At 41.4% G+C, this 13733-nt stretch overlaps 1 protein-coding gene across 1 annotated transcript in view; it reads right to left on the minus strand.

The window, feature by feature from the left end:
• LOC108724481 (uncharacterized) overlaps window positions 1-13661 on the minus strand; it is a 20193-nt gene extending 6532 nt beyond the window's left edge. Inside the window, exons 1-2 of the mRNA XM_018450875.1 lie at window positions 13509-13661; window positions 11068-13015 (exon numbers count right to left, since the gene is read on the minus strand). Of these exons, the coding sequence (XP_018306377.1) occupies window positions 11068-11380 (313 nt within the window). The 5' untranslated portion in view covers window positions 11381-13015; window positions 13509-13661. The remainder of the gene's footprint in view (window positions 1-11067; window positions 13016-13508) is intronic.
• Between the last annotated feature and the right edge of the window lie 72 nt (window positions 13662-13733).

Consider the following 13733-nt stretch of genomic DNA (forward strand, 5'->3'; position numbering starts at 1 on the left):
TTTTCTAATGCCGCCGCGCGACCGAGTCTCGCATTGTCTTGCGTAATTGCGAGATCGCGCACCTAACGATTCGCGTAATGAAGCGCACGTTTTCCCTCGAAGCCTTATCCGGGCAACCTATTTTTTCGACATTCAGCTGATGATGTTATCATCTTCTGGAGAAGACTATGGTTGAAATATAAAAATACACAATGTAATAAATAACTATACACAGTGAAAATTTACACAAAGTTCTTATTAAATTAGGATATTTCATGCATAATTAAATTTAAAGGCATTGCATTTTTGCGTAGAATTTTAGTAATAAAACTTTATTTAATATACAAGATGGTTCTTAAGAGTATTCTAAAAGATTTATTAAAAAGATAATTACTCATATTAATAGCTTAATTTCAAAAATCAAAGGCACCTGTTTATTCTTAGGTTTTCTTGATTGAATAAAAAAATAACATATGGCCTCTCTGCCTCTCTCTCTCTCTCTCTCTCTCTCTCTCTCTCTCTCACACACACACACACACACACACACACACACACACACAAAAAGATTCATATTCTTGAAATATATACAAAGTTTCATGAAAATAACTTAAATTGTCGAAATTTTTAGAAAAATTTTTTTCTTCAACTTTAATATCTTGTAATATTAAGCCGTTTTATATATAGTCATATGACGTTTTCGTTTTGATTTTAAAACATGAAAAATCACCTCTTAAACTCTTTTAGAATACCTGAGAACTACTCTGTATATGTAACGGGACTGCATGTCCTGAAGACAAATGTACAACCATAACATTTAATAGAGTTCATTAATTCTTTCCTCTAACTCGCTGTACGCTTAGAGAATATACACGCTTTGCTAAACAAACACGAGACGATAGCGAGCGATCGCTTTGCGCGTGAATCAGCGAGCTAAATGTTCCTGAAAATCCGTTTTATCCCGTCGTTTTTAACGCATCACTATTGCAACGCACGTGTTTAGAGTCCAGAGTCTGCTGATGCCATAACTTCATAAATGCTGGCCCGTTACCGAACGGAACACGTTGTAAACCTATTCATAGCACGTGTTAGAATTTAATGCTCGGGCGTTGCTTGGGATAGACTCGTATCTTTAAATCATTCGGAGATTTTTAATTTTCTGGATTGTTATCTAAAATGAAATTCAAAATTAAAAATAAAATCTCCTTTATCAAAGAATATATTTACATCATACATATAATATTTTAAATTATTTTAAAAATATGTGCAATAGAAAAAGATCGCTTTCATAATTTACAATGTTTTGAAAATAAAATTTTCTTTAAAAAATATGAATGAATTATTTAAAAGTCTAACAAAAAAAGGTCGCTTTCTTATGTACTTTTTATTATATTATCTTGAAAACTTAAAATATTTTTTATTAAAAAATATGCTTAAATTATTTAAAAAAATGGCTTGATAAGAGAAAATGTTGCTTTCACACTTTGTATTACGTCGTCCTGTTGGTGATAACAAACAAAGAATCTGGAGAGAATTGCAGCAACCGGGGCAAGGAACCGGGCGTTGACCTACGATTCAGGTGTGCTCGTAGGAACTCCGTTAAGCGATGCAACGCGCTCAAGAATTCATCCTAAATCCTGTCCGGCTGCATAGCATGAAAGGAAACTCTCCTTTCAATGGAATGGATAATAGGTCTCGCCATTGGTGCACGTGGCTTGGTATCTAAGACGCAGATGTCGCGGTATTTTTTGTCTAAACACATTTGTCTCCCCTGGAACCCAGCTCATGAACATGAGCACGAACATATAATACATATAATTCATCATGATCAATCTCGCAATACTTAATAAATAGACGAGAAACTATAATTATTTTTTTTTAAATTTATCTATAGGATAAAATTATTATATACAACTACTTATCAACACGTATCATTGCAAGCCCTGAATTCCAAGCAGATTTCTCATTCGTCCCGGATCGCGGATTCTGAATAATTACGGAAGCGCGATTGAATACCAGATTGCACGCGAGATTGGCGACAGCGACTGATATCCCGATGAATCGGGAGTACTTCGATGCGAGAGATCGTCGGTGATCGGTGTGACGTTCCAGGTAAACATTGTGATATCCAGATGCGCGATATATGTGTTTAGCCAGAGCATTAAGTAAGGGAGACCGCAGCCTACATCTCGCGGCTGGAATCTTTATTGTGCATAATTCACGTTACGCCGCGAGAGACCAATCATTCGGGATATAATATTACTCGAACGTGAATCGAACCGTGACAATGGTGTACGGTTCCCGGACTATGCTATCGATGATACCCGCTGCGATGTAGCAAAATGCCTGCTATGCCCCATCAATAACGATACATCTTTATGGAATATTTGCTAAAAGCTGATTTTCCAATGGTTAATAATTTTTAATTCTAGTCTCCTTTAAAATCGTGATAAAACTGCAGCTTGTACAACATTACTCATACAGTACAAAAACTTGCAGCAATATTGCTGCCATGTTTGCATATTACTGCAAATATTGCTGAAACATTGCAGTGTTGCTGAAATGATCTGTGCTGTGGGAGTATTCTATTATAAAGTATCGATACGTTCAATGTCTTTGCAATAATAAAAATAGAAGAAAATAAAAAATCAAAAATAGAAATGCGAAGAAGAATTTATCATCATAACAAATCGTAACAAACCGCGGCCGAGAGGTACTGGCAAGAATGGTAGTATCAGTATTAGCGGTATCAATCAGTGATATTAGTAATAGATTGGCGAACACGGCGATAGAGCGCGAGGAAAGCAGGGATTGAGCGCGATTTATTGGTTGGTCGCTTTTATAGATTCTATCGTTTTGCAGAAATTAGACGGCCGGCTCGCGCTTGAACAGATTGAATCCTTCCTCGCTTCTGTCTCTCCTTTGTCGTGGGATCAGTTCCGCACAGCCGGTGCCGGCCGACGCGACGCGCGATACCCCAGAGAGTTAAACCCCGGCACGTAATGACCGTTATTTAAAACAGAGGGAGGCCGCGCGGTCATCGCCAAGGGCGCGTCTGGTCCGCGCAACATTCTTGCCTCGTCGTAAGACCTCGTCCGAGAGGTCTGTGCGAGCAAATAACGATATATATATCTATGTACGTATATATTGTATACGCATCTCTCGGATAGAGAGAAAGAGAGAGAGAGAGAAAGAGAGAGAGAGAGAGAGAGAGAGAAAGAGAGAGAGAGCCGAGACATCTGCGCTGGGTCGGGCAAGTTGGCAGTAAAACCATACAGCCACGCCGGATAAGCCGATCTATACGATCCCTCGGCCCGCAATCACGATCGCGATACTGCGCGCAATTCATTCTCCGCTTCTCTATCCGGAGAGAAAGAGAGGAGTCATCTTCCCTCGCGCGAATGCGCGAAATCGCTGATCTACCACGACACGCACGAAAGCGATCGTCGATAATTCCCACGTGGTGGAGGCGGCGCGAGGGATGATTGCGCACACAATTCTTACATTTTTCTTATATCTTATACATATATTGAGAAAAAATGTTTGGTATTTGTAATTATAATTGCATGATAAAATAATTTTGATTAGAATTCCATTTTTGTAATTTTCGTACAGCACAAATGCCACAAATTATTCTAGCAATAGTGACATTACAAACGTTGCAGCAATGTTGCTGCAAATTTCTGTGTTAATTATTACCAATAAAATATCTGTTATTCATATAATAACATTGTTCACATCCAAATTTTTTAAGTTGTCATAGTACATTATACCTCGAAGATTTTTTCGTATTTGAACACAATGCTGTTAAATTTGCGTAACACAGGATTTTTTGTTAATTGGGATGAGACTGATTAAGAATCATCCCAATTTTTACTCTCTCTATTATACATTTATTAAAAATTCTGGTGTGTGTGTGTGTGTGCTACAAAAATTCTGACGACTAACGACGGCATGTTCAACGCAAAAGAATCTTCGGTACTATTGTAATTTGAAAAGAAAAAAAATGATTTTTTGAATTGCGTATAATTACACAGAAAGACTGACAACTATAATTTAATTAATATAAAATATATGTTAAAAAATATAATTATATTTGTAGTTCTATACATAAAAAATATACAGTTCACATTAAAAATGACTATTTATAGGAGTAATGCTATAAAATTATAGCAATAATAACTGTAAAAATGGAGCTCTTAACTATAATTATTTTATCATGCAATTATATAGTTTATAAATACCAAACACTTTTCTCTCAGTATACCATTTTATATCTTTATATACCTTTTTTCTTTATTATAATGAAATACTATGAAATACTATCTTTAATGCATTGCCTACAAGATGAGAAATACACATCTCGTAAATATTTACGATAAGAAGATATTACATCCTTAACGAAAGGGTTCAGCAAACACCCTTTTTTGCTCAGCATACAACACGCGAGAGCAGGACGATGTCCCGCTAGGATTGATCGTTTCGCACATCGTGCTATCAGTCACTCGCGTTTAACTTTTTACGACGATCCGTCTTTTCTTCATCGGCAGCGCGAGATCGTTTTACCTTCCCTTTTTTTTTCGCGGTCGGCAATGGATCGCAACGGTGCATCGCGATCGTTCTTCGGATTCGCCGCGGGCAAAACGACTGACTGTCGAAAGGTGGTTCCCTTGCACCGTTACCAAATGAGCGGGTGTGCGATTATCTCGTAAACTGCTCCATAAAACTTTAGGGGCTACCGGCACCATCATCCCTCATTGAATGCGTGTTAACGGTGCACGTGCAAAGAAAAATAAGAAAAAAGTGGAGAAAAAGAAAGAAAGAGAGGGAAAGAAAAGAGGAGGCTAAGAGGACCTCCGTCTCTCACGTGAGAGAGAGAGAAAGGACGTCGACCTCGACATCGCCGACGAGAGCCGCGCGCGCGCGCTCTCTCTCTCTCTCTCTCTCTCTCTCTCTCTCTCTCTCTCTCGATTTACACGCCTAATAAATTACTGTAAACTGGAGCCCGGCCGGAGAGTCGTCGGCCCTCTCTCATCCCAGGATTTGCGCGAATAGCAGTTAAGCCGTGGCCGGTGATTTGTGCGATATCGTCCATCGTCTTTATCAGTCCCTGGAATCGGACGTGCGCCTCTGAATCTTCCCCTAGTAATTTTATCCCGGTTGAGGGTTTAAGTTGCGCACCTCCGACGAGAATTCCGTTTCTCCGAACGGACGATCTGCGTCGGGGCGAGCCCTCTAATGAACATCCTCTTCTTCTTTGCGCGAAACTAAAGCCGAGAAACTATCGCGACAATGCGATACGTGGCCATGAAAGTTGCAATTTTTATTGGATTGAATCCTGGATCTTCGGCACAGAGAGCAGCCGCGCTACGCTCTGTGCCATGATCATCACAATTACTTATTTAAAGTACTAGCCGAGATACTAGTCTTACAGAAATCTAATACTGGCCAACTTAATACTGAAAGTCAGTAATTAATTACTGTCTTTCAGTATACAATAGGCCAGTATTAGATATATATATATTTCTGTAAGAATATCGATAGTATTTAAGGATAATAGTATAGCTGCAACTGCGAATGATGTCCGACGATTGAGAAAAAACTTTTTTTTAAAATTACTTCATAACTTTGATTCAAGAAACATTACGCATGGAACTCCGTAACGTATTCCTTATTCATTTCCGAATGTCCTCCTTTCGTTTTTCGCGAGAGAATCATTCAATCCTTCGCGAACACGTTAAGGCACAGAAAAAATGCAATCAGTACGTTTTTTACTCGGCCGGGTAAGCTGATTACGATGATACAGTGAGCACACGCCTCTAATACATCAAGTTGCAACCGATGATTTTCCCTCCATCGAAAGCCAGGCTTCCGACTCTTTTTATCCAGCCTCTCCGCCTCGGAAAATTACAAGCGATACGATGCAGGCGCACATAGAATCACGATATGTGTTTGATCTGCGCGACTACTATAACTATCCTGGGCATGTGAAGTCCCCGTTACCAAAATAAAAATTTGCCGTCGGCGGCAATCGAATTCCAATTTGCCACGTAAATGACACTTACATAACATAACATGTCTTTCTTTCATCCAACGATGAAAAGTCAAAATTCGATCATCCATTAAAGTCGCCTCGTCACGATATTATATTACGGTATGGAAAACCGTACACAATGCTAGAAGAAAGTGAATGACGAAATTCTACCTCGATCTCGTTAACTTTACGGATAATTGTCACATCGAGTAGACGGAAGTCTGAACGAACGGATTATGTCACGGCGCGTCGACGAAATCGCAATGTAGCTTCGCGCGGCAATCCGGATCGGTGGTTGGCGCTTAACGGCAGTCGCGCGGTGATCGCGCATTTCACGCACGTGCGCTTCGCCGGACAAATGGGATTAAGCCAGATGACGAAAGTGTCCGGCACGTAATCGAGTGCCGCGTGCGCCGGCCGGTTGAAATTCCACGATGACGCGGAGGGAAAAGTAGCCGAGGGAGACAAGGATAGAGAACGAATGAGGAAACGACTTTGTTCCGTAAAATATTGCAAGATTTATCATAGCTCGTCGGTCGGAATTTAGATGACGTTAAATGTACGGCTTTGAATACTGAGAATCTGCAGTTTCCCAGCGTGCTCGGCGGGAAGAGTCCCGCCGTTTCTGGTCCGATGGTTCATAAAATGATGAGCAAACGAAGCCGCCAGCCATAAGGAAAAGCAATCTCGCAGTTTTCGCCGAGAAGGAAGGAGTGTGGCGAGACAGTTCGAACCGAGAAGGAAAGCCACCTCGAAAGCCACGCTCGTCGTATCCGCCAACGAGGGAAAACGTACGGACGATAACACCGCGTGACTTCTCATTCGCTTCGCGCGAACGGTCCGCTATTTGATCTGCATGTCCGCCTAGCGCTTTTTGCCGCCGAGGCGGTCAATAGTAAATGTCCGACGACGCTTCTTTATCGCCGCGCGGAACGCGGGCCGACGCGGCGTTCTCGCGCGCGTGGTCCGAGCGTTTAAAACGCGGAACTAATTCATCGCAAGAGACGTCTGGCCGACGATGGAACCTTGTCTTTTTTTTCTACAACTCCCCGCGCCCCTTCTGCGCGTCCGCGATTTTACGCCGCGTGAGAGTTACGTCGCGGTGGTACGTGGCGAATTCGTGGGCGTGGAGTAACGTTTTCCCGACTCAATTTACTGTTAGTACCGCGCGATGCATATGTAGCCAATCTCGCGTCCGCTTTAAGTGCGAATTTATGATGCGGCCGACGAGGAGTTTGTATCCGCGTACGCGCACACTCCACTCGGTTCAAAGTGTCCTCGACCTCCTCGTCGAATAATGAGCGGCTCGTCCGTCCCTAAAAAGGAGAGGAGATTGTGATACCTACAGGCATGTTGTACCTTGAGTTACACTAATTATTTTCTTAAACAATAACGAAATTTTTAATATTAGCAGCTCAGTTATATTACTTCAGTTGAAAAGTAATATAACTGAGCAGCCAACATTAAAGATCTCGTTATTGTTGAAAAAACAATTAGTGTATTCCAAGGTGTATACAACATGTCTCTAGGTACTATAATCTCCCCTACCATCGCTTGGAAACTTTGCCATACACGAGACTATGGTACTTAGGGAAATATTGTACTTGAGGACATATTAATAATTTTTTAAATAATAACGAAATTTTTAATGTTGGCAACTCAGTTATATATTATTTCAATTGAAAAGTAATATAACTGAGTAGCCAACATTTTGTTACCTTTTAAAAAAATAATTAGTATATCCCAAGATATACAACATGATTTTAATAGATACCATAAGGCCGGTATTCATAGTCAGATCTTATATTCAAAACCGTCTTAAGTACAATCTTAAGAAATCACGAACCAATCAGAGGACCGTATTAGCATCTTAAGACATTACTTAAAACAGTCTTGAAATAAGTACGGACTATGAATACCACCCCATAGTCTTCCCTACGATCGCTTGGAAACTTTGTTATACAGGAAACTATGGTACTTACACGTACATGTATTCACATTATAATAATTATTTTTTTAATAATAACAAGGTTTTTAATGTTGCTACTCAGTTATATTTTACTTCCGTCGAGAAGTAATAGTCCCAAGATACATCATGTCCCTAAGGCCCGATTGTACTAATGTTACTTTAATTTTAAATGAGGCTTAAATATTTATATATATAGTATTTAAGCTTTAAAAAGAGAGGGAGAGAGTTTTAAGCCTCGCTTAAGGATGTATGAGAGTTATTTTTACAAATATGTTAATATTTATATATATTTATTTCTATATTTATAGAAAAAGTTGAGATTTTTGCCATTCATTTTATAATACATTTTCATACATTTTTATTAGAGCATAGATATTAAAAAAATACTACTATTTATTAAAATAACTTATGATCCAGATAGTAAATTGTCACCAAATTTGTCGTATTATTTTTAAATGTAATTTAGAATAATCTGCTGTAATTTTTTTATAATTTTATTATAACTTTAGAAATATGTACAAAACATTCTTAAAATCAAAATAACATTGGTACAATCGGGCTTAAGTTTCCTCGAGTTTCTCCTATGCGGAAGAGCCAGATCATTTTTTTTCACATCCGTGTTCTTATGTGACTCCGTGATAATCTTTGATGTTAAGAATTTCAATTCCAAACCTATCATACCTATGCGTATGGTTATCGAGAAAGCAAAGCGCAAAAAGAAGAGCCGAATAACGGAAACGAAAGTGAAAAGTAGCGGCAAATTGAAGTAATTCAAAGCTACTTTAAAGTCGATGTAAAATCTGTACAGAAGCTAAGAAACGTTTGTCAATACACCTTGAACTCCTGTACCGTGAATCATCGATACGCGCGAAGTGGAATAATTTATTCGCGCGTAAGAGTTACCAGCGACATTTCTTTCGCGTGACTCGACTGAAACGTTGTCGAGTAAAAAAATATATGACGAAATTTTGTTAGTTGTGACGTCATTCGGAAAACATGTTTTCCTCGCGGATTTCACGATTCGTCAGAGGTTTGTAATCGGGCCGCGCAACGTAATCGCCTCGTGACGTTCATTGACGAGATAGCAAGAGGCGAAACGCGCATTAAATGCCAACTCTCGATCGGACTCCCAGCTTCGGGCACTTAACGTGTCTGACTCATAATCGCCACGCATCTCGCCAACGACATTTTCATTAAAATACGAAGTGCGTTTATTAGAGGCCAGTTAGCGGCGAGTCGAGCGCGACACTGTCGTGCGCGATGCCAATTTCACGTCTCGTGCTTGAAGAGAAGTACGAGGACGAAGAAGACGAGACAGCAGGAGAGAAGCGTACGAGGGAGGCAAAGAAAAGAGGTAAAAGAAATGCCGAGATATATTGAATAGCTCCTCGCGGGTGCGAAAGAACCAGGCGTCGTAGCTGACGGTTCTCTCTTCAAGCTGTCGAGCCACCATCGAGCCTAAACATTCCCCACTTTACCTCCCGTCCGTTCGATCTAATAGGTCCGCATTACCGCGCTTTATTGCCTCGTAATTTCCATTTCCGATGCCAGAAACCAATATAAGTCGCGGAGGATAGTGCGCACGCAGAGGAGCGACGGCCTCCGCGAGCTTCGCGACTTACTTCGCCACAAAGTGGTTTACGATTGAGACGAAAAAGAACGAGTCGGAGTATTAATCGTATGACGGAGACACTCTCCTTCTCTTTCACGAGAGAGAGAGAGAGAGAGAGAGAGAGAGAGAGAGAGAGAGAGAACGAGCCTGCTTGTCTCTTTCGAGGGAGAGAAAAAAGAAAGGAGAGAGAAGAGAAGAGAGAGAAGTAAAGCATTATCATTTTTCTTACAGCTTCTCGCACGTTCACGCGATCGCCAACGCAAACGCGAGCATGAGCTCGATGGAGTCTATAACCTGTTCCAATGATTCCAGCCGGATGATCTTCACAACCGTTACCGTTCTCTCTGCCGAGCATAATTTATGTTCTACGCGCTGTCGACTATTATACACGGGACATAAGCCATTAAAAGAGAGGCTGCGTTAATACTAATTTAAATAACATTAAAAATTGAGAGACGTCCAAAAAACATCGGAAGGATGTCTAGAAAATATACATACACGTAATAAACAATTTTGTTAAAATATCTGAAAATTTAGCTAGATACGAAAATAATTGAACCGTTCAAAGTATTTATGCAGGAAACTCAACAATGATAAGCAATGCTACAAAAAATTTTGACATTCTATTAGCAACCTGGATTCTCTCATACATAATTAATAGTCCAATAAAATTATTTCCAGATTTATATTCAGCTAAATTTTTAGATATTTTAAAAAATATCTAAAAATGTTCTTTTACTTAAAAAAGTGATCTTGCAGTTACACACAGCGAAAATTGTCATAAGTACGAAAAATAGATAGAATAGATAAATTTTTAGCAAGTACTGTGATATTGGATATATATTGCATCTAATCATATAGATGACAGAGATAGAATTTAGATTTGTGCTATAAATTCTATGCGTATGATACATAATTTTCTATCAGATACAAAAAACAGCTATAATTCTAGCTGGAGCAGCAAAATATCTTTTTATGTGTTTCATATTTACACTAAGAAATATATTTTATTCTATGAATCAAACAAACTGTAAATTATTTAGTGGGTATAAACAAATATACCGACTATACTTTTATTATTTGCAAAGCAGAGAAACGTATATCGCAAAAACAAATAAATTTTTGTTACATAAACAAAATATGTGATTACTGTTAAAAAATGCCTCAACAGTTTTGCAGAAGTACAAAATTTTTTTTCCTAATATACATTTGCAATTTTCATAATTTTTTAGTAGTTTCCGATTTATTTTTCTTTTCTTGAAAAAAGTATTCTAATCGATTGCGAATCGAGAATTTTTTTTCATGTTGTGATATTAAATTTATCGAATCCCCATGAGAAATTACGGTTTTTGCTTTCCGGAATATTAATCCTCGAGAAGCAATAACGTCGAAGATCCGACTGGTTGCAATTTCCTTGATGTAACGGAGCACAATAATCGTTTCGCATCAAACAGCCGATCTAAGGAAAACTCTCACCTGGATAACCCTCCGGGATGACAATCTCCGGTCCCACTTTGACGTCATGTCGATACCGATGCATCAACAAACTCGCTGTGACTCTCAACGATCGCTGTTGCTGTTTGTACAGGAGCACCGGTCTGCCGCCGGTACCCTCGAGTCTGACGACCCTTGGCAACGAAAATCGATCCAGAAACTCCCGTAGCGGCATGTATCCGCCGCTGGAACCGGAACCACCCTCGGCGGTGGCCTCTCTCGAACTTGGCAGGGATTTGGGCAGCGAAGGCATCTCCTCGCTGGACATCGTCGAGAATTCACCGTTCGACGACATGATCTCACACGTTTCGAAATAACGTTATCGCGTAAACGATTCCGAAGAACATCGAAGTGAGCCGGTAAGGTTGTCAGGATTAGAGAACTGAGGCTGATTCAAGGCGAGACAGTCCTCTTCAGGGCGACGCCGCGGAGCTCGAGGGCTTAGCGTCATTTAATCCCCGTGGTGCAAGTGGAGCGAGCACGACGCTTGCTTTCGAAAGCATCTCCACTCCCCGCTCGGCACCCGCTCATTACCGCTTAATAACGGGCTCGGACGCGCTGGCACTTTCTTCTTCAATTATGTCACTCCGCCGCAGCCGCTCGGCGACCGTCACTTTCCGTCTCACGGCGCGATGATAGTGACATTAACCCTCTCAGCGCTGAGTTATTTTCGATACTTTGTGAGCGTCAAGCAATCTTCCGTGTAAAATTGCCGCGTGCGAAAAAGAAGAAATCAAATTATACACACGAAGGGCTAAGCGACTATTACCTTTACATATATTTTGAGCGATAAAATCGATTTCCTTTATCGAGTGGCGTAAAATTGATTTGTAGCGGACATTAAAGCGGGCTCGTTGATCCCTGCCCCGTTATAAACAATACGTGAAACTCCGTTCACTAGACACTAAACTGTTGCCCGGGGCAACAGCGCGCAGTGAGATTGAGGATCACGAAACACCTCGACGAAACACCGTGTCGAATAAACCGGTCGATCGTTCCTGCGAGTCAACAGCACTGTCGAAGTGATCGCTGTCGGCGTCGATCCTCGCGGGTTTACCACTTTTCTCGTTACACTTTTCACACACGCGGTGGATCATCTCCTCCCGCGGCTGATCGGGGCGGTAGCGCAAACGCGTTACGGTTAAAACTATCACGATCTATCGATAATATCCTCGATAGTAAACATCATTGCGAGAGCGGGCAGGCAGCGCATCTCTCCTTAGCGGGCTCTTAGACTATTACGATCTACCGGCGGTATATCCGTAATCACTCGCGAATAAGGATGGGTAGATCGTCTATGCACGCGTGAGGCCGTATCTTCTTACGGAGAAGCTATTAGGATCTATCGACGATATCCGCGGTGGCGAACAAGAAGCGAACGATGAAGACCGTCTCTCCGCACGCGGAGCTGAGGTACTCTTCCGGATGTCCTGTTCCCGATGATGAACGACGAACGAGCTTCTCTTCCGGGCTGCTTCGTTTTCGAGCGCCGCCGAGGATAGATGGATCCGATGGGCGCGCGATCGAACGATGAATCCCGCTCGGTTTCCGATCTGCTCCTCTCTCTCTCTCTCTCTCTCTCTCCCCCTCTATCTCCTAACGCGAAGGCAGTTATCTCCCGTGGGGTTCGATCCCCGTGGCGTTTATGATTTACCGGTACAGTCGGCTTTCTTTCGCCGTTTCTTACGCGAGCCTTGCGAGATATATCTCGGGCGCTTTTATTACTTTATGCCGAGCTGTGCGGGCCGCGGGGTGCCTTCAGACGCCTCGATAACTGGGTCTGAGCTGCATCCTGGTAGCCTACGAACAGGACCTATCGTATCCCGCGAGGAAAGGAGAAGGTTGAAGAGAAAGAGAGAGGCTGAGAGAGATCCCGCGGGGATATCCTTCAGACACCTTGTCGGCCGAGGTCGCGCTGCATCGCGGTGGTCTGAAAACAGACGGATATGCGATATGGTCAGAGTGTTCTCCATCGTGGTACTCCGCGTAATCCAACCGCGAAACGCTCTACGGAACCGGCATACTCCGTCGATGAACGTCGTTACATTTATTTAATTGTAGAACTGATCCCGATCGAAACGACCTAGTATAATTGCATGACAGTATAATATTCTACGATGATATATGAATAAAGACAATCGTGCGTCTAATTCACAATTTACGTATGCAGACAAATTCGAATTCTACAGTTATGACCCATACAGCACAAATCATTCCAACAGTAATAATATTTTAGCAACGTTTTAACAACATTGCAGACGTTGCAACAATGTTGCGAGTTCTTTCTGTATGGGAAATAAAATATAGAATAAATGAAGAAAAAAAAATACGCCAGACGAATCCTATTTTGGATATTTATCTTTAAAGATCTATCAATTGCGCGGATAGAGCACGAGTCGGAGGATGAACAAAGTAAAAAATACCCAAAAGAGAGTACTGCAACTATCACCGCACATTCGGCGCCGGTTTCCTAAAGGCAACGGACGGTCCAATTTGCCTGACTACCTTCTGGCCCACGGAAGAACACGCGCACCTTTTGGAGAGGATCCGATCGGATCGGCGGACGCGAAGTCACTGACGCCCGGCTCGAACTGAGTGGAGTGTAAGAGGTCCACCGGCACCAAGAGCCGCACGCACACACTCGTCGG

This window comes from Mycetomoellerius zeteki, unplaced genomic scaffold (assembly GCF_001594055.1).
Source record: "Mycetomoellerius zeteki isolate Tzet28-1 unplaced genomic scaffold, Tzet1.0 scaffold106, whole genome shotgun sequence".
Lineage (NCBI taxonomy): Eukaryota > Metazoa > Arthropoda > Insecta > Hymenoptera > Formicidae > Mycetomoellerius > Mycetomoellerius zeteki.